Here is a 22,511-nt window from a genome sequence, read left to right as displayed (position 1 = left end):
TACCCAGTGAAAATTCATCTCTACTGCCTTAATGCTCAGTCCTTACATAATTCAATTGAATGTTAATGGTCTTAAAACTCATTTACATCTAGGGGATATTCAGACTATTAAAATATTATAAAGCTGTGATGCAATATGCCTACAGTATACTAATGATACTGTTCTTTCAATAGGAGATTACAATCTAGCATCTCGCTCAGTTCCTTCTCCTACATCCATAATAAAATAACTCATGATGCTAAGATATTTAACACTTCAGAATTTCAATTATCTGGAGTTAAAGTAGATGTGAATAATAACTCTTAATATTTTTAATATATGCAATCAACCCTCGTGTAGTTATAATTTGCAAAATCTAACCAAAGAATTCCCAGTAATGCAAGATTTCCTATTCATTGGAGACTTCAATGTCCACAACCCTGTATGGGACTCATTATTTATCATTGACACAAATGGCTCCATGGTTGAACAAATAGTAAATGATCACAACCTATGTATATTAATTGAAGAAGATACCAGCACTTATTATTAAAAATCTCGGGGAACATATTCCTCAATAAACTAAACGTTTTCTCCCAACAATATTATAGATAGATATGAATGGGGTGTACTAGATGACCTTTAGAGCAGTGACCATTTTCCTATATTAGTAACAATGTTCAGATGTAGCCTACAACAAGTTCTCCCACTCAGTGTTCTAGCAAAAATAAACCTGACTGAGATAGGGTTAACTACTGCACTGTAATTGTTCAGTGGCTACTTTCCTCTTGGTAAGGGTAGAAAAGACTCTGTAGCTATGGTAAGCACATCTTCTAGGAGAATGATACTCCAAAATCAAACCATTGTTTTCTAGATTTAGGTATTGCCATAGCCTCTGTACCATGGTCTTCCACTGTTTTTGGTTAGAGTTCTCTTGCTTGAGGGTACACTCGGGCACAGTATTCTATCTAATTTCTCTTCCTCTTGTTTTGTTAAAGTTTTTATAGTTTGTATAAGAAATGTTTATTTTAATGTTGTTACTGTTCTTAAGATATTTTATTTTTCCTTGTTTCCTTTCCTCACTTGGCTATTTTTCCTGTTCGTACCCCTGGGCTTGTAGTATCCTGCGTTTCCAACAAGGGTTGTAGCTTAGCAAGTAATAATAATGATGATAATTTAAGTTTTCATTTATCACAGATTTTTACCTCAAATTATTTATTTTTATCCATTATATTTATTATGTATTTTATTTTATTCAAACCAGGGTTCAATGATGATTGTAGACATGCTTATTTAGAGAAGCAAGAGGCCTATCATATTTGGAAGGGTAACAGATCAGATTTGACTTGGAATAACAATACTTTGCTTAGAGCTTTTGCTCAGAGAGTTTATGCTTCAACAGACAAGGAATATAATTTAACCTTAAAAGAAACCCTTTCTGGTACTGCCGAGGAACAAAAGTGGTGGACTACCCTTAAATCTGCACTCTTTGGTGTAGAATTGACAGTTCCTCCTTTACTTAAGCCAGAGGTCTCTGTCACTCACTGTCCAAAGGAAAAGGCATCTCTTTTGGCCAATGTGTTTGGCAGTAAGCTGAGTAATGAAAAACTGGATCTTCCTCATTCCCGTTTTCCTGAGTCTAAACTAACTAGGTTAGCTTTTTGATCTCATGAAATTAAAGTTCTCTGGATGGACCTTGATTCTTATAGAGGTGTAGACTCGAATGGTATTTTTCCTTTGTTTTTTATGAAGACTGCAGATTTCTTAGCTCCAAAGTTATCTGTTATTTTGCGTTAGTTAGTAAGATGAGGAGCTTTTAGCACACGTTGGAGAATTAGTGATGTTACTCCACCATGTAAATGTGTTTGTGGTAGCTGAAGTTCAACTGATTACTGCCCAATTTCCATAACTCCTATATTATCTAAAGTTTTTTAATGTCTTTTGGCAACACATCTTATTAGGTTTGCTGAAGGTAATCATCTTTACCCCAGTTTGCAATTTGATTTTTGTAAAGGCCTTGGAGCCAGTGATGTCCTTCTTACAATCTCCAATGCTGTATAGAAATCCCTTGGTTGTGGTCAGGAAGTTTGGATGATTGGCCTCAATTTTAGTGCTGCCTTTGACCATGTTAATCATGAGGCCCATGTTTTCAAACTCAAACTGTTTGGAGTGGGTGGTTGTTTCTTAGCATAATTATTAAATTTTTAATTAATAGATCGCTAATAAGATTGTAGAGTGGCTTTTTATTATTGGGCTGAGAGGTATAACAGTTTGATTTTGCTTCCTCATCACAAAGTGCCCAGGTAGTATTTTCTCAAATATTAGTATTGGTTCCTGGCGATGATATGTTGTCAGTTGCCAGGAGAATTTTAGATTCTATGACAGGTCCATTGGAACTTTAACCCTTAGTTCTTTCTCATCCACACTGAGTCTGCTTGGCACATTGAAACACTGGCCCTAGAGCAGAGAGGACAATATTACTTCAATATTTTTTCATATTTCATTCCATTTTCAAGCCTTTTAAAAGAATGTTCTTGTAGACCACACAGTCCCTCTTCTATTATAGGTTTTTCCTTCGTCAAACCCCCATTTTCAAATGTGATATTGTTTCACTGTATTTGGTTTGTTAATCGTACCAAGTTTCATTCACATATATCCTGTAGTACTAAGATTACTTTTATGTTGATGTTTTTCATCCCCAAATATGTTTTTATACTCTTAATATTACATTTTAGGACACAAGAACACCATTTCTTCATTTGAGTAATCTTGAGGAGGGTCATTACCAATTCATTCTTCGTGTAACAGATGGAACTGGACAGTTATCAGAGGCTCCTGTCTCGGTTTATGTACAAAAGCCTAATATGAATATCCCCAAAGGTAAGATTTTTGCTCCGTTGATCTTTTAGTATTATTGTAACTAAAGGAATATACAGTAATCCTCCCATTATCCACGCTACTAACTCGAAGAGTGGTGTAATAAGGTCAATGTGCAGATAGTGGTAACATAGCCTAGTTTAGGTTCCCCCCAAAACGGCACTTAATAATGTCTAGCCCATGCAAAAATACACTAAAGTTTTAATTCAAGTTTGTATTATAAACAAAATTCCTAGACCCCAGTAACTTTCCTTTTTTGGTACAAATTCACAAATCTAATACTATCCAAACAAATTACTCAAAATTATTCAATGGTTTTAGCCAATTCATTGATCCACATTAGTCAGCTCTTATTCACATTTCCCCTCTTAAAAGTGAGTGATAAAGGGAAAGTGTGGAAAAGGGATATACAAGGGATTACTGTATTTATATTTATATTGTCTGAACACATCTTGTTTGGTTTACTTTTACTCATTTTATGCTTTTTTAGTGTTTGGCAATTAGTTCCCTGTGCTAAAAACACACATGCTAGTCCCATATGTAAAGGCCCTATAATTACATGAATTTAAGATAGTAAAAAACATATTCATGGTTTGTTATTAACTAAAGGGCAGTTCTGGTACTTGGTAGCCTAGGTTAAGACTCAAGAGTTTGCATTGTTTTTGAGGGATTCCATGAAAATATTTTATAATATAACAATACATTTATGGTGGAGTGTTGTAGCTTTAAAGTATTTTGATTGCTTTAAGAAATAATTATTTTACGATCTCACATCATGGTCTCTCAGTCTCCGGATTACTACTAACTCTGAAAAAAATCATGAAGATTCCTGGGCTTGTTACTCAAGTTGAACCACTCTGAACCAAGGAGTGTTCTTAGAGGATCTAGATTGAAGAATTTGGGAGCGATGATATTAAAGGAGCATAACTAGTATTTCTGAATTTTCAGAAAAAAAAATTAATGATTGACGTCAAAATAATGTATGGTATATGATTATAAGATATATACAATATACAGTAGATAGTTTATAATAAAAATTATGGGTAAATTTCATTAAATATGTATAAAGGTTACCATTGCCAGTACCATTGCCAGATTTCTCCTGATTTTAGAAAATAGATATTTGTTATTAATTCTTATCCTATTGAAAAATATTCAAATTACAGTAGTTTTCTTCAGTGAATAAGTACTTACATAGATAAAAATCAACTCCTTACCTATAATAGTTCTTTTTATTGAAAAAGCAAATTTTGTATGTTTGTCAGGTGCTCAAAAATTAGATAAGTAAGAAATTATGTTTATAAACGAATAACCTTTACATAGATTATTTCAAGTTAGAGTGAGCGAAACTCTGTCAGAGAGGAAATATTGGGAAGAAAGAGTTCCCTAGGGTAGTGTGCTAAGTGTAACCTTATTTGCATTAGCCATTAATGGGATTTCTTTTGTCATTCACCAAGATATTCTCTCAACACACTTTGTAGATGATCTTTCCAAATGATTTGCCAGAAGCTAGAATGGCATTGATTTAGAGAAAACTACAACTCTCAATTGACAAAATTATTCAGTGAGCTGATATGAATGGATTCAAATTTTCGACAAGCAAAACTGTTGTTGTCCATTTCTGTCGTATTCAGGGATTACTTCCAGACCCGGATACTGTATGTACATCAAAGGGCAATGGATCCCATGTGCAAGTGAAGCTAGATTTTTCAATATTAAACTTACCCGATAATCATGTAGCTGTCAACTCTGTTGCCCGACAGAATTCTATGGAGGGATACGCCAGCTATCACAATACTAGAAGGGGGTGTTCTTACCAGCGCCACCTGTGGCCAGGTACTCAAGTACTTCTTGTTGACACCTCCTCAATTATTCCTCTGTCGTGCTTCTGACAAGACGTTCTGGGATACGCTTATGTTCTTGGAGTATTTTCACGACTTTGGTGAAGTATTTCTCTTTGATTTCGGCTGTCGCTTTACTGGAAACTTCTATTTTAGCTTAGTTAGCTTTTGGAATTAATTTGATTAATTTTGGTGACGAAGAGAGTATGAACTCTCGTTCACCTTTCAATGGCCGACCCTTCCCTTAGACGGAAGTGTTGGTGTCTAAGAGAGTATAGACTCTCTTTCTTAATTTTGCTTAACAAAAGTTATAGATTTATTTTATATCTCTCCGCCTCTTATAGGCCTCTTCGATTAACTTCCTTTTATTATAAACTTATTAAAATTAATTTTTATATTTGTTTATATTCGACCTTCCTAATAGTAGGCGGTCTTTTCTTGGTACCGAAGTTAATTATCGTGAGCCCGTCATTTCGGTTTTACCTGTTAACATATTATGCTATTTTAAGGTCTTTGAAAGAATTTCTTTGATAGTCTCGTACTTTTTCAAAGTTGAACTAACGTTTTGTTTGTCTCGGCAGTTGTTGACGTTCAGAACGTTTCAACTTGCACTCTATCGTTACGATAGAGAAAGAATGTTCACGGTTTCACATTGCAGTAAGAGTAACCGTGTCTAGCGTTTTGTTCATTCTTTCTTAACTTAATGGTTTTGATCCTAATAAGGAACTTTTCTTTTTGGGAAATATTTCAGTTTTTTCCTTTAACAATAATATGTTTTAACGATATATATGATTGGGCTCTTCTCTCAGGTTCTAAGTCAAGAGAGAGAGAGAGAGAGAGAGATAGAGACGGAGGGAGAAAGAGGATAAACGTTTCCCTCAAGCCTGCCAGGCGTACGAGTAACGTCGTTATCGTTTTGCTCTTATCCCTAGTCTCTTTAGGGGAAGAAACTAAACGTTTCTAGAGTGATCTAGTGTTTAGTCTCTTTCCAGCCACTGAATTTTCTTTCATTAGATTTTTCTGTTACATTGTAATTCTGTTTTCGCAATTACTAACTTTTGAGAAGGATAGAATTGCGTCTTTCAGGTACAAACCACTTAAAGTTTCGAGTTCAGTGAAATAAGTGCAAACAGAAATCAAAGTGATAAGTGATTAGTGCAAAGTATGTCAGTGTTATGCGTGAGGGTACTTTTGTGCGCGCCAGTCGTCCTCCCAGTCCGGGACCTCTTGCAAGCTCCCAAGCCCAGGGGAGAAGCAATGTCGAAGGGCAAAAGGGTTCGGCAGGCCTTGATCGGCGCACAGAAGTATCCTCGGTGGTTGTGGGCGTGTCTTACCGAGACCGTCACTCCCACCCGCAGACGATTGAGCCCTTATTTTGCTCGTCTGCAGAAGAGATTTAGAGGAGAAAATAAAGGCAGAGTTACGCTGGTCTCAGGTCTCAAGACCTCTTAAACGTAAAGTCCAGACCTATGCCAGACGTACGAAGTAAAGTTCAACAACCCGGATGCAGTCATTGGGTTAGCTCTGACTCTCCTCAGTCATCAGTTTGTCGGGCTGAGAGTGCGCCTACACTCCCCCCCCCCCCCTATGCTCGCTCCGCCTGATCGCAGTACCACCTGCCAGGCGTACGATGTTGTGGACTCTACTACAGTCCATGCAAGCACAGCTTTCGGACCTGATGCGTGAGTGTCGTGCTGAGAGTGTTGCACCTCCTCCTCCTCCTGCACCGGTGGTGCACCAACCTCCTGCACCCGTTCAGCCTGTGCTGCACCCGCCTGCACCGGTGGTGCACCAACCGGCTGCACCCGTTCAGCCTGTGCTGCACCCGCCTGCACTCGCTGCACCCAGTCGCAACACCATCTGCCAGGCGTACGATGTTGTGGACTCTACTACAGTCCATGCAAGCACAGCTTTCGGACCTGTTGCGTGAGTGTCGGGCTGAGAGTGTTGCACCTCCACCTGCACCCTTTCAGCCTGTGCTCAACCCGCCTGCACTCGCTGCACCCAGTCGCAGCACCATCTGCCAGGCGTACGATGTTGTGGACTCTACTACAGTCCATGCAAGCACAGCTTTCGGACCTGTTGTGTGAGTGTCGGGCTGAGAGTGTTGCACCTCCCCTGCACCCGTTTAGCCTGTGCTCAACCCGCCTGCACTCGCTGCACCCAGTCGCAGCACCATCTGCCAGGCGTACGATGTTGAACCTCTTTCTGTGTTCGCTGTTCCCAGTGTTGTTCAGCCTCAGCCTTCTTTAAGGCAACCTTCGGTTTGGGATCAGGAGGATTACCCCACTCTTCCTCCTCCTCCCCTGGCTGCTCCACCGGTGGTGCAACTCTCGGTGGAGGTACAACCTCTTCCACCTGTGAGTCAGTCTCCTCAGCTGCTGCACCGAGCTCAACCCGTGCACCCTGATCCTGCGCCTCAGACACCTCTGCTTGCGGGAACTTTACCTTGTTCTGCGCAACCTCGGTCTCTTCACGCTCCACTCATACCACAGGAACAGGAACTTTCTGCACCTTCCACTGTTGTTGTTCCAGCTCGTTCTGACTCTGCTGTTCAGCATACCTTACCTCCATTTTCAAACCATGGCAAAAATATGAATCATGAGTTATGAATGTAAGGTAAACATTATGTTGATTTTTTAAACCCCATGCAAGCATGCATAAAGCACTCTAGCACTGGTCATGGAATTTCTGAGGAATGTTAAACGCCATGCACACGCTCTGCTTTCCTTACAGCGGGCTCTGCTTACAGCAGGCTCTGCTTACAGCAGGCTCTGCTTACTACATGCTCAGCATTCAGCATGCTCTGCATTCAGCATGCTCTGCATACAACACATGCTCTACATACAGCATGCTCTGCATACAGCATACTCTGCATTCATCATGCTCTGCATACCTTACCGCATGCTTCTCAACATATCTTGGGTTGTTGCCAACTCACTAGACTGTCAAGCAGTTTCATAACGTTGCCTTCTAGTCTGCTGCTTTTGCACCAGTGAACCCTCACTCAGAGAACTTAGCTTTTCTAGGATAAGGTCCCTGTAGATGAGAAAGTTCTTTTCTCCCTCCTTCTGATATTCCCTTGAGGACTCTGTCATTTGGAGGGAGCCTTTAGCTGCATAACCTCTTATGGACTTTTATTTAAGCATAACATGCTTACAGGGAAGGTAATGGTTCCACTTCAGCCGCTAATCCCGTCTGTTACCACACCTGCTCCCATAGACCTTGAGCTGTGTTGCATGACATGCAGTCCAAGCTTAGTCCTTGTTAGAGGATTTTTGTTTACGAAGTCAATGTGTCACGGGGAAGACGTTCAACAACCAACAGAAGGGACTTGTTGTGACGCAGTGCGGCAACCTCAGCAACCCGTTAAGGAGTTGTCTGTACGACCCAGATAGTCTAGACAGATTCGGGTTGTCACTGTACTTCCTCGCTTGCCCATGATTGTCAGTTTACAGACTGTGCAGCAGTATCATGATCTTGTGTCCGGCTCCGTCAGACGACTGGCTTTTAAGAGCTCCCACAAGTCGTCGCTGTCTGGAGATTTTCAAATGGACTATGGATCTGACCAAGGAACTGGGCCTCCTGGTCAATTTTGAGGAGTCTCAGCTCGTTCCATCCCAGACCATTGTTTCCTTGGGTATGGATCTTCAGAGTCGAGCTTTTCGGACTTGTCCGTCGGCCCCAAGGATCTTCCAAGCCCTAGAATGCATCCAGAGCATGCTGAGAAGGAACCGATGCTTAGTCAGGCAGGGGATGAGTCTAACAGGGACACTTTCATCGCTGGCCCTGTTCATCGAGTTAGGGAGACTCCACCTCCGCCCCCTTCAGTATCATCTAGCTGCTCACTGGATAAAGGACATGACGCTAGAGACGGGCTCAGTTCCTGTTTCCGAAGAGATGAGGTCTACTCTAACGTGGTGGAAGAACAGCATTCTTCTCAAGGAAGGTCTACCTTTGGCTGTTCAGACCCCCGACCACCGTCTCTTCTCGGACGCATCGGACACGGGCTGGGGTGCGACACTGGACGGACAGGAATGCTCGGGAACATGGAATCAGGAGCAAAGGACACTTCACATCTATTGCAAGGAGTTGTTGGCAGTTCATCTGGCCTTGATAAACTTCAAGTCCCTCCAGCTTAACAAGGTGGTGGAGGTGAACTCCGACTACACCACAGCCTTGGCTTACATCTCCAAGCAGAGAGGGACTCATTCGAGGAAGTTGTTCAAGATCGCAAGGGACCTCCTCATTTGGTCAAAGATCGAAAGCTCACGCTGGTAACGAGGCTCATTCAGGGCGATATGAATGTCATGGCAGATCGCCTCAGCCGTAAGGGTCAGGTCTTCCCCACAGAGTGGACCCTTCACAAGAATGTTTGCAGCAGACTTTGGGCCCTGTGGGGTCTGCCAACCATAGTTCTATTCGCTACCTCGATGACCAAGAAGCTCCTCTTGTATTGTTCTCCGATTCCAGACCCAGCAGCAGTTCGCGTGGATGCCTTTCTGCTGGATTGGTCCCATCTCAACCTGTATGCATTCCCGCCGTTCAAGATTGTCAACAGGGTACTTCAGAAGTTCGCCTCTCACAAAGGGACACGGTTGACGTTGGTTGCTCCCCTCTGACCCGCGAGAGAAGGGTTCACCGAGGTACTGCAATGGCTGGTCGACGTTCCCAGGACTCTTCCTCCTAGAGTGGACCTTCTGCGTCAACCTCACGTAAAGAAGGTACACCCAAACCTCCACGCTCTTCGTCTGACTGCCTTCAGACTATCGAAAGTCTCTCAAGAACTAGAGGCTTTTCGAAGGAGGCAGCCAGAACGATTGCCAGAGCAAGGACGACATCCACTCTCAGAGTCTATCAGTCTTAATGGGAAGTCTTCCGAAGCTGGTGCAAGGCCAATGCAGTTTTCCTCAACCAGTACCACTGTAACCCAGATTGCTGACTTCCTGTTACATCTAAGGAACGTAAAATCCCTATCAGCTCCTACGATCAAGGGTTACAGAAGTATGTTGGCAGCGGTTTTCCGCCACAGAGGCTTGGATCTTTCCTCCAACAAAGATCTACAGGACCTCCTTAGGTCTTTTGAGACCTCAAAGGAACGTCGGTTGTCCACTCCAGGCTGGAATCTAGACGTGGTCCTAAGGTTCCTAATGTCATCAGGATTTGAACCGTTCCAATCAGCCTCTTTTAAGGACCTCACATTAGAAACTCTTTTCCTCGTGTGCTTAGCAACAGGTAAAAGAGTAAGTGAGATCCACGCCTTCAGCAGGAACATAGGTTTCACATCTGAAACGGCTACATGTTCCTTGCGGCTCGGTTTTTTTGGCTAAAACGAGCTTCCTTCCCGTCCTTGCCCTAAGTCGTTCGAGATCCCAAGCCTGTCCAACATGGTGGGGAACGAACTAGAGAGAGTACTTTGCCCTGTTAGAGCTCTTAAGTACTATTTAAGAAGGTCAAAACCATTACGAGGACAATCAGAAGCCTTATGGTGTGCTATCAAGAAGCCTTCTCTACCAATGTCTAAGAACTCAGTTTCTTACTACATCAGGCTTCTGATTAGAGAAGCAAATTCTCATCTGAAGGAAGAAGACCTTGCTTTGCTGAAGATAAGGACACATGAAGTGAGAGCTGTGGCTACTTCAGTGGCCTTCAAACAGAACCGTTCTCTGCAGAGTGTTATGGATGCAACCTATTGGAGAAGCAAGTCAGTGTTCGCATCATTCTATCTCAAAGATGTCCAGTCTCTTTACGAGTACTGCTACACCCTGGGTCCATTCGTAGCAACGAATGCAGTAGTAGTCGAGGGCTCAGCCACTACATTCCCATAATTCCATAATTTTTTTAACCTTTCTCTTGAATACTTTTTATGGGTTGTTCGGTCAGCTAAGAAGCCTTCCACATCCTTGTTGATTTGGCGGGTGGTCAATTCTTTCTTGAGAAGCGCCAAGGTTAAAGGTTGTGATGAGGTCCTTTAGTATGGGTTGCAGCCCTGTATACTTTAGCACCTTTGGGTTGATTCAGCCTCCAAGAGGAACGCTGCGCTCAGTAAGGAAGACGAACTTAAAAAAGAGACAGAGTAACGGTTCAATTCGACTTCCTTACCAGGTACTTATTATTTCATTGTTATTTGAGATAACTGTTATATGAAATATGGGATACTTAGCTATCCTTTAATCTTGTACACTGGTTTTCACCCACCCCCCTGGGTGTGAATCAGCTACATGATTATCGGGTAAGTTTAATATTGAAAAATGTTATTTTCATTAGTAAAATAAATTTTTGAATATACTTACCCGATAATCATGATTTAATTGACCCTCCCTTCCTCCCCATAGAGAACCAGTGGGACCGAGGAATAATTGAGGAGGTGTCAACAAGAAGTACTTGAGTACCTGGCCACAGGTGGCGCTGGTAAGAACACCCCCTTCTAGTATTGTGATAGCTGGCGTATCCCTCCATAGAATTCTGTCGGGCAACAGAGTTGACAGCTACATGATTATCGGGTAAGTATATTCAAAAATTTATTTTACTAATGAAAATAACATTTTTAGGATTAATATTTGATTACAGGCGGACATGTATTCCTCACTTGAAAGGCTTTAAAGTAAAATGTCTTGTGACTCTGAATCTTTTAAAAGTTTTGTCCCATACATCATGGGGTGGATATTGCAAAACTTTTAAAGTTATGCAAGGCTTTCATTTTTAAAACAAATAGCTATGGGTGTGAAATAATTCCTCAGCTCCCCTAAGCCGATTAACGATTTTAGATTTTCTACACTATTCTGTAATCAGATTGGCCACAGGACCCTTTAGAACTTTGCCTTTCCAAAGACTCCTTGTTGATGCTGGAGAATTACCTTTAGACCTTTACCGAAAATCTTCTATTGTTCAGTATTAGTTTAGGTTGCTAAACCTTCCTAATTCTTTAGCCTAGCAGGCTGCAAACCTTGCAAGTCCTTTTAGATATTTTGAGTTTCCCCCAAAATCTCCTCAACGTTATGTTTTGGGTAAAAACATTAGTAAACAGTCATGATATAGGTAGAAATATAGTGCGCCCATTTAAGACATCAACTTCTCCATGGAAATTACCAGATATATCTTTTTGTAAATATTTTATTGGTAAAAAAAAAAAACATGACTGGCTTAGAGGCAGGTCTCTTTTTTTGGTACAGGATGAAGAACATAGGAAATCAACTTTTGTGTATACTGAAGGTTCCAAATTTTATACTTGCATCGGATTCGGATTATGTAGTAGTGCTTTTGATTGTAGAGGTGCACTTCCTCTTGTATCTTCTATATTTACTGCCAAACTATTGGGCATACTAACTGCTATTGAAATAAAAGATGAGGGCAATTTTACCATTTTTAATGATGTAAGAAGTGTCCTACAAGCTTTAGAAGTTTTTAATGCTAGTAACCCTTTAGTTTAAAAAATATTAGGAGTGCCTTATTATTATTGGACTGAGAAGTATAACAGTTCAATTTTAGATATTTAACTTAGCCGGTGAATATATAATAGCTGCAACTCTGTTGCTCGACAGACAAAAAAAAACAGTAAAAACTCGCCAGCGATCGCTATACAGGTTGCGGGTGTGCCCACCAGCGCCAACTGTCGGCCAGATACCACTCTCTCGATGTAAACAAAGACTCAATTTCTTCTCTGTCGACAAGACGTACTTTTACTCGCTGTAGAACCTGGAGTTTTCTCAACATATTTGGTGAAGTACTTCAATTTGGTTTGAGCTTTCGCAGTGCAGGTGTTTTATCTTCATCTTAAATCTTGAACTCGTTTTTGGATAGATTTAATTTTTGATGACAAAGAGAGTATGAACTTTCTTTGACTTTTAAATGGCCGACCCTTCCCTTAGACGGAAGTGTGTTTAGGCTTTTAGCAATTATCTTATCACGTTATAAATTAATTATAGATTTTCCTCTATATATTTTATATCTCACCGCCTTTATTAAGCCTCTTCGATTAACTTTCCATTTATAATAAACATAAAAATAAATTTTAATGATTTGTTTATATGCGACCTTTCCTGAGAGTAGGAGGTCTTAACTTGGAAACCGAAGTTAACCAACGTTGAGCCCTTTCAATCGTAAATAGCTTTTAAAGAGCTAATGATTTAAAACTTTTTAAATGAATATTTTTAATAAATATTTTATGAAAGTTTTTCTTTGAATAGTCTTCGTACTGTTTTCAAAGATGAACTAACGTTTAGTTTATTTATGCTACGCAGTTTGCGCTCTATCGTTACGATAGAGAGAGAGAGTATCACGGTTTCACTTTGCAGAAAGAGTAAATCGATTCTAACGTTTTGTTCATTCTTCTTTCAAAGCTTAAATGTTTTAAATTCTATTTTAAAGGAACTTTTTAATTGAAAAACCTTTCAGTTTTTTCCTTTGGTCAAATAACATGTTTTTTTGACGAAACGTAATTGGGCTCTTCTCTTAGGTGCGAAATCAAGAGAGAGAGAGAGAGAGAGAGATAGAGACGGAGGGAGAGAGAGGAGAGAAAACGTTCCGTTCAAGCGGGTAACGTTGTTCTCGAGTTACTCTCGTCCCTAGTCTCTGTACGGGGAGAAAGGATAAAACGTTTTTAGTTTTATTCTCGTCCCCAGGCAATGTACGGTGAGAGATTGTAAACGTAGTTTTGAATGTACTAGTGTTTAGTCTCTTTCCCAATCACTGAATTTTTTATCTTAAAAGATGTTTACTGTTTTTTTGCTGGTATTAATGTGCTTGCATTATACGACTGATTTCGCATTTACTACCTTTTGATGAGGGTAGAATTGCGTGCTTCAGGTAGAAATCAGTAAAAGTTTCGATTTCAGTGCAAAACAGAAAATCGTAGTGATAAAGTGATATTGCACAAAGTGTTACAGTGTTGCGTAACCGAGGGTTCGTCTGTTCGTGCCTGTCGTTCACCTAGTCCGGGACCTCTTGCAAGCTCCCAAGCCCAGGGGAGAAGTAATGTCGTACGACTTATGGGTTCGAGAGGCCTTGATCAGCGAACAGACGTTCCCTCTTTGGTATCGGGTGTATCTTACCAAGATCTCCCCTACCATAAGGCGAGAGAGACAATTTTCTCCTCGTCATCCGAAGGCTTTTCGCATAAGAAACCTGAAACAAGGTTTCGAGGCCCTTAAGCGAAAGTCAGTCCTTTCAGGACAGGTCCAGCGTCCTGGTTGTAGCCATTAGGACAGCTCTGACCCTATGCAGTCATCGGAAAACTGCTCGCCGCCTAACAAAAGCGTAACACAGACTCCGAGAGTCTTTTTGTTGGCAAGGTTTTGCGGTCACAGACGTTACCCTCGTCTCTTACCGCAACCTTTTCCGTTGATCCTAAATGGGTTGTACGGCAAGACATGCAGAATAAGCTTGCCTCCCTTATGGAAGACTATTCTGCCGATTAGTCCGTTGAGCCTAGCCGTTTATCTCATCGAGATCCTGGCTTTCAGCCAACCTAACGTTCCTTTGTGCGTCCTGTTGACGTTGGCGTAGCTAAGTCACGTCAGTCAGGTTGTTTAGAACCATACTCGATGCGGTCTAGTGTGGATTTTCAGCCACATTTGGACGTTAGGCCACTTGCTGATGCTCCTGTTGACGTTCAGGACGTTCGCTAACAATCGGAGTTGACTTGTTTTGACGCTGTGCGTCAACCTCCGCATTCTAGAGTTGTTTTGACTGCTCTATCTAGGCGGTCAAAGCAGTCTCGAGTGGACGCTGTGCGCCCTCACGCACCTGTTGTTGTTAACAGTTCACAGACTGTCAAGCAGTTACATGACGTTGCGTCCTGGTCTCTCGCACCTGTTGTTGTTGACAGTTCACAGACTGTCAAGCAGTTACATGACGTTGCGTCCTGGTCCGCTACTAATGCACCAGTGCGTGTGAACTCTGCTTGTAAAGCATTGCCGCCACGGTAGGTCTCTCCCTTGCTTGAGACTCAGCTATTATCGGACAAGGTTCCTTTAGATGAGGAAGTTGCTGTTCCACCTCCTACTGATATTCCCTTGAGGACTCTGTCAGACGGAGAGGAGCCTAAAGCTGCTTAGCCCTCTATGGACTTTAAATAAATCATGCTGATTTTTAAGGATCTTTGTCCGGATCTTTTTGTAACTGCTGCTCCTCGTTCGCCTAAACGTCAGAGCTTACACTAGGCCTAGCTACTTCGAAGCCGTTGTTTTATAAGCTAGTGCTCTCTCGCTCTCCTAGAGAGCTTTACGTTTGCTAGGCGACTGGTTTATCACCAGGAGGAGTTTGGGGGATACAGCCTTTGCTTTCCCTTCTTTTAAACTGGCTTTTAGAGAGAGAGTCTGATATGACACGAGAGAAGTTCTCGGCTTGGGAGTTCCTGCCTCTGCCCAGATAGACTTCTCAAATCTCGTAGACTCTCCCTGGCGCCTGGCCAGGAGACGCTCCAAGATTTTACAGGTCAACTTCACAGCTGTTTTCGAGCCTTTGAAGTTTTGCTGTACAATTATGTCATGCATAAACAAGGCTTTCAGGGATGGCTCCAATGATCTGACAGCCACGTTCTCTGCAGGGACAAGTCCCTCAGGGATGGCTCCATGATTTGGCAGCCATGTTCACTGCAGGAGTACGTAAGAGGCAAGTGCGCTCAATGTGTTCATTGTCAAGACAAACTTCGCGATGAAGTCTACCAGGCTGTCTTGACAGCATTTATGGAAGGCGACTGGATGGTCTCTCTCGACCTTCAGGAGGCATACTTCCACATTCCTATACACCCGGATTCCCAACCGTTTCTGAGGTTTGTTGACAGGAATGTGGGGTACCAGTTTCGAGCTATCGGAGATCAGAGCCTCCCTGTACTTGGACGACTGGCTTCTCAGAGCCTCTTCCAGTCATCGCTGTCTGAAGGATCTCAATTGGACTCTATATCTGGCCAAGGAATTGGGACTCCTAGTCAATTTGGAAGTCACAGCTGGTCCCATCCCAAACTATTCTGTATTTAGGGATGGAGATTCACAGTCAAGTTTTTCGGGCTTTTCCGTCGGCCCCCAAAATAGATCAAGCCCTGCTCTCCATCTAGAAGATGCTGAAGAAAGAATGCTGCTCAGTCAGGCTGTGGATGAGTCTGGTAGGGACGCTGTCATCCCTGGAGCAATTTGTCTCGCTAGGAAGGCTACACCTCCGTCCTCTTCAATTCCATCTGGCTTTTCACTGTAAAAAGGACAAGACGCTAGAGGCGGTCTCGATCCCGATTTCCGAAAAGATAAAGTCTTGTCTGACTTGGTGGAAGGACAATATCAGCCTACGAGAGGGTCTTCCCCTGGCAGTTCAGATACCCAACCACGTTCTCTTCTCGGACGCATCGGACTTGGGCTGGGGCGCGACGCTGGACGGTCGGGAATGCTCAGGTCTGTGGAACTCGAGTCAGAGGAGCATGCATATCAACAGCAAGGAGCTTTTGGCGGTTCATCTGGCCTTGATAAGCTTCGAGAATCTCCTTCGAGGCAAGGTGGTGGAGGTAAACTCGGACAACACCACGGCCTTGGCGTACATTTCCAAACAGGGAGGTACCCACTCATTGACTTTGTACGAGATCGCAAGGGACCTGCTCATCTGGTCAAAAGATCGAGGCATCTCCCTAGTAACGAGGTTCATCCAGGGCGACTTGAACGTCCTAGCAGATTGTCTCAGTCGGAAAGGTCAAGTAATTCCAATCGAATGGACCCTCCACAAGGATGTGTGCAAGAGACTTTGGCCGACTTGGGGTCAACCCACCATAGATCTCTTTGCAACCTCGCTGACCAAGAGGCTTCCTATCTATTGCTCTCCAGTCCCGGACCCAGCAGCAATACATATAGATGCCTTCCTCCTAGATTGGTCACATCTAGATCTTTACGCATTCTCACCATTCAAGATTGTCAACAAGGTACTGCAGAAATTCGCCTCTCACGAAGGGACAAGGTTGACGTTAGTTGCTTCCCTCTGGCCCGCGAGAGAATGGTTCACCGAGGTACTTCGATGGCTAGTAGACGTTCCCAGAAGTCTTCCTCTAAGAGTAGACCTTCTACGTCAACCACACGTAAAGAAGGTACACCATAGCCTCCACGCTCTTCGTCTGACTGCCTTCAGACTATCGAAAGACTCTCGAGAGCTAGAGGCTTTTCGAAGGAGGCAGCCAGTGCGATTGCTAGAGCAAGGAGAGCGTCTACCATTAGAGTCTACAATCGAAGTGGGAAGTCTTCTGAGACTGGTGCAAGTCAGTTTCCGTATCCTAGACCAGTACCTCTGTAGCCCAAATAGCTGATTTTCTCTTATACCTGAGAAAAGTACGATCCCTTTCAGCTCCTACTATCAAGGGCTACAGAAGCATGTTGACCTCGGTCTTCCGGCATAGAGGCTTAGATCTTTCCAACAATAAAGATCTGCAAGACCTCCTTAAGTCTTTCGAGACCTCTAAGGAGCGTCGTTTGGCTACTCCTGGGTGGAATTTAGACGTGGTCCTAAGATTCCTCATGTCAGACAGGTTTGAGCCTTTGCAGTCAGCCTCCCTGAAAGATCTCACTCTTAAGACTCTTTTCCTGGTATGCTTAGCCTCGGCTAAAAGAGTCAGTGAGCTTCATGCCTTCAGCCAGAACATGGGGTTTTCGTCAGAAAAAGCTACTTGTTCTCTGCAACTTGGTTTCCTAGCCAAAATGAGTTACTTTCTCGTCCTTGGCCTAAATCTTTCGATATTCCTAGATTATCGGAGATCGTAGGCAATGAACTAGAAAGAGTCTTATGCCCTGTTAGAGCTCTTAAGTTCTACTTAGCTCGTACTATACCTTTACGAGGCCAATCTGAAGCGTTATGGTGTTCGGTTAAGAAACCATCCTTGCCTATATCAAAGAATGCTTTGTCATGTTTTATCAGATTGTTAATACGAGAAGCTCATTCACACTTGAGTGAGGAAGACCGATCTTTGCTTAAGGTTAAGACGCACGAGGTTAGAGCTGTAGCAACTTCCGTGGCCTTTAAGCAAAATAGATCTCTGCAAAGTATCATGGACGCAACCTATTGGAGAAGCAAGTCAGTGTTCGCGTCATGTTACTTAAAAGATGTCCAGTCTCTTTACGAGAACTGCTACACACTGGGACCATTCGTAGCAGCGAGTGCAGTAGTGGGTGAGGGCTCAACCACTACAATTCCCTAATTCCATATCCTTTTAATCTGTCTCTTGAAATGTTTTAATATTTTTATGGGTTGTCCGGAAGGCTAAGAAGCCTTTCGCATCCTGGTTGATTTGGCGGGTGGTCAAAGTCATTTCTTGAGAGCGCCCAGATTAGGGGTTTGATGAGGTCCTGTTGTATGGGTTGCAGCCCTTGATACTTCAGCTCCTGGGGGTCTGTCAGCATCCTAAGAGGATCGCGGGGCTCCGTAAGGAAGACGTACTTACAAGGCAGAGTAATCGTCTAAGTCGACTTCCTTACCAGGTACCTATTTATTTTGGTTTTGTTATATTGATAACTGTCAAAATGAAATAAAAAACTCTTAGCTTATACGATGTAAACATATTTAACTGGTCTCTACCCACCACCCTGGGTGTGAATCAGCTATTATATATTCACCGGCTAAGTTAAATATTTAAAAATGATATTTTAATTATAAAATAAATTTTTAATTATACTTACCCGGTGAATATATAAATTAAACGACCCTCCCTTCCTCCCCAATAGAGACGCAGTGGGATGAGAAGAAATTGAGTCTTTGTTTACATCGAGAGAGTGGTATCTGGCCGACAGTTGGCGCTGGTGGGCACACCCGCAACCTGTATAGCGATCGCTGGCGAGTTTTTACTGTTTTTTTTGTCTGTCGAGCAACAGAGTTGCAGCTATTATATATTCACCGGGTAAGTATATTCAAAAATTTATTTTATAATTAAAATATCATTTTTATTGGGTTCTGGCATATGTAGATGTGTCTGGAAATGAGGAGTCAGATTTACTAGCAAAGAATGCTGTAGCTAAGTTGCTTCCACGAAGGTATCCCATTCTCTCCAATGATTTTTTTTACCTAGCATTAAGAATTTGATTAATAATAATTGGAAGAGCATTGTTATAGTTTAATTGGAAATAAAGTGAGAAAAATAACGAATGTTATCTCTCCTTGGAGGTATAACATGATGCCCCGAAATTGGGAGACTACTTTTTGTCGTCTCCGCATTGATCGTACTTGGTTGACACACGAGTTTCTGCCAACCGGCCAAAACCAGCCATATTGCGACAACTGTTTGGTACCCTTAACTGTGAGTCATTTGTTGACCGAATGACCCCTGTTATAGCACCTTAAGAAATAGATATCTGTTTGAGGCACGAGGTGATGATGGTAGGCTCATCCTTGCCAAGCTTCTTTAGCAGGATGTGTTGTACTATGCCAGCGGTATTTTTAGGTTTATATCCGAAGATGGTCTTTGAAAGCTATGTAAATTTTAAAAGAACATCTTCACTTTTATGGTTTTAACTTGAATACTCCTTAATTTTTTATGATAAACAGTATCGTCATTTGTGATTTATACTAATTCAAAAAGTGCCATAGAAACCCTGAAGGGTGACACTCATAAGAACACTCATAAGAATCGAGTTTTCAAAAGAGCTCATTGACAAGTTTTACTCTAGTTCAGTGGGGTAAATCTAGAAATATGTTGGATTCCTGCCAATGTTGGAGTTTTGGGTAATGAGATAGCAGGTGCTACAGCTAAATCATCAATCGACCTACCAATACAAGCTTTTAAACTACCCGTGAAATATTAGATAACGCACTTAAAACATTTAATAGATACAAAATTGCAAGCTCGGTGGAATAATGAATGTGGAAAATAAGTTATAAGAAATAAAGGCAATTATTTCTCTATGGGAATCTTCAGAATAAAAAGAATGGACTCAAGTAATTTTAACAAGATTGTGTGTTGCGCAAAACACACGCATGGATATTTCATGTGCTCATCTATTGAAGTATATTTTTAATGACTATAAAGTTTTTAAAAGAGAGAGATTTAGATTTTGGTGAGAAAAGTTTTCTTGACCTTTCATCAGACTGAAAATTATTCTCTTTTTAGGATTTTAACATTTTTAAGAAATATAAGTTTTATAGATAAGATTTAAATTTCTATTATCCCAGAAATTTTACCCATTATATTTAATATTTTATTCATTTATTCAACATTAATGTAAATAATATTTTTTCCTCCCGGTGTTGATCGAGCCAGCTCTGTAACAGTCGAGTTTGACTCATTGGGTTGGTTAATGTCCTTCTTTTGATAATAATAATTTACTTAAAAGATAGCTCTGTCACTTAAGGTCCAAAGGAAAAGGCAACCCTCTTGGCTATGTATTTTGACAGTAAGCAGATTAATGAGAAACTTGATCTTCCTCATTTCTGTTTTCCCAAGCCTAAACTAACTAGTTTAGCTTTTCTGTCCAGTGAAATTAAAACACTCTTGATGGACTGTGATGCTTATGGAGGTATTGACCCAAATTACTGATTTCTTAGCTCATAAGTTGTCTTATATTTTCCATAAATTAGCAAGAGTTATTTTTCAGCACTAGTTTGAAAATTGATAATGTTACCCCTGTTATTAAGTAAATGTATTTGTGTGGGCTCCAGTCAACCTGATTACTGCCTAATTTCCATAACTCCCATATTAACTAGAATTTTGAACGTCTTTCTGAAGAACGTTTAAATACCGGTAGGTATGATGAAGGTAATCATCTGTTCCTGTTCGCAATTTGTCTTGCATAAAGGCCTTGAAGTATGTGATACCCTTCTTACAATCTCTAATGCTGTACTGAAATCCCTTGATTGTGGTCAGGAAGTTCATATGATTGGCTTTGATTTTAGTGCTGCATTTGATGCCCTTGTTTCAAACTCAAACAGTTGGGTGTAGGTGGGTTTTTTCTTATCATCATTATTGAATTTTTAAGTAATAGATTGCAGAGTTGTTATTGATGAACACTACAGTATATTGAGTATAGGAATGTGGTATCTGCTGTTCTTCAGGATACTGTGGTATCATTTAATTTTGCTGGCTTGAAAGTTTGCGCAAACGTCAAAAAATTCTATGGTCACGTGGTTGTAATTTTGCGGATTTTCAATTTCAGCCATAGTATTTTCCCGCCAAGAATATCTTTAAACACAATGTCAATAATCATCCGATGTTGGATATATGTCAATTAGAGCAGTCTGTTTGTTAGTAACAAACTGACATGTCCACTGTGGTAGTAAAGTGGTTGAACTCACGCAGAAATGGAACTGAAATAGGACATTGTTAGAAGTTTTTCAAGAGCAGGACTGTAATGATAATGTCATACGTGTGCTGAAAGGATTTTCCAAAAAATGCATACTAGTAGTTTATTAGTACATGCAAACATTTTGATCTTTGTCTTGCATGTTATCTTTTATTGATTGCCAATAAAAAGAAAAAAAAATGTCTAATTAATTATTGGTACAAACGCTATTTATAATATCATTAGTCCTACACAGTTTTGAAACACGAATGACTACGTAAATTATTACATATACACTTCTGAAAGTGAAATAAAAAAGTAAAAGTAATAATACTAAATAAGTAAATAAAATCATTATCATCAGTGAGGCACAATGAAGTTGATTATTCAGTTAAAGCATAATAATTGAGAGGCTAAATAATATGCCCATTTACCGATGTTACTTTTTTAATGGTGTAAACTTAAATTCGTGCAAAATATCTTGTGCGAAATAAGCAAAAATTTGTCCTGCGTGAACAAAACTTATTTCACAGTAGTGTTCTTGGCCCTTTACTTTTCATACTATATACATATATGTGGTTTGACTAAGAAAATAAGCTTGATGCATATACAGATGATATTACTCTCTTTGCATCATTTCCATCTCCTGAATGTAGATCCGGCATTGCTGAATCCCTTAATAGAGATCTAGCTAAAATTGGTGTATGAAGTTGAATCCTAATAAAACTCTAAGTAGGTCAAAGACAGTGGCTCCTCAACATCCATATCTTAACATTGGTAATGTTTTTTTTTTTAACTTTATATGACTTCTTTAAGATATTATGAGTGATTCTTTATAGCAAATTTACATTTGAGAAACAAATCAATTTGTTTCTTCATAAATTGAAATAAATACCTTGCTAAGAAAGTCTTTTAAGAATTTTGGTTATCAATCGATTCCGAAGAAATGTTTTACCTCTTTCATTCTACCTTGTTTCGAGTATCGTTCTCCTGCCTAGTCTTCAGCTGCTGTATCTCATCTTCATTTGTTAAACACAAACTTAAGGTTTATTAAAATTGTAATTCCTGATCTAGATATTAATCTGTGGCAACATTGTTCATTTAAGAGTTTTCATAACTGTGACCATCCTTTGCATTCAGATCTTCCCAGACAGCACCACCCTGCACTTAATATTTGGTTAATTCATACAGTCATGCCTTCTCCATCATAAGGCTCAATACTACACAGTATTCTGGAAGTTTTATTGTAGCTATTACCAGATTCTGAAATGATCTTCCTGATCAGGTAGTTGAATCGTTGGCACTTCAGAAGTTCAAACTTGCAGAGAATGCTTTTATGGTGGACATGCTGATATGTGTCTCTTTTTATAGTTTATATGTGACAGGGCTATTTTAATGATGCTACAGATATTAGAATATTTTATATTACTTCTCTTGTAGTTTATTTATTTCCTTATTTCCTTTCCTCACTGGGTTATTTTTCTCTGTTGGAGCCCTTGGTGCTTATAGCATCCTGCTTTTCCAACTAGAGTTGTAGCTTAGCTAGTAATAATGATGATAATAATAATGATAATAATAGTAA

General features: G+C 40.8%; 1 protein-coding gene across 1 annotated transcript in view; it reads left to right on the top strand.

Annotated features, from left to right (window-relative positions):
• The window catches only part of LOC137615965 (dyslexia-associated protein KIAA0319-like protein), a 169,725-nt gene that overhangs the window by 46,527 nt on the left and 100,687 nt on the right, over positions 1-22,511 (top strand). Inside the window, exon 6 of the mRNA XM_068345648.1 lies at positions 2,715-2,859. Coding sequence (XP_068201749.1) covers positions 2,715-2,859 — 145 coding nt within the window. The remainder of the gene's footprint in view (positions 1-2,714; positions 2,860-22,511) is intronic.

The sequence above is a fragment of the Palaemon carinicauda genome, chromosome 22, assembly GCF_036898095.1.
Source record: "Palaemon carinicauda isolate YSFRI2023 chromosome 22, ASM3689809v2, whole genome shotgun sequence".
Classification (NCBI taxonomy): Eukaryota; Metazoa; Arthropoda; class Malacostraca; order Decapoda; family Palaemonidae; genus Palaemon; species Palaemon carinicauda.
Note: the sequence above shows the minus strand (reverse complement) of the source record. Positions and strands in the feature narration are given on the sequence as shown.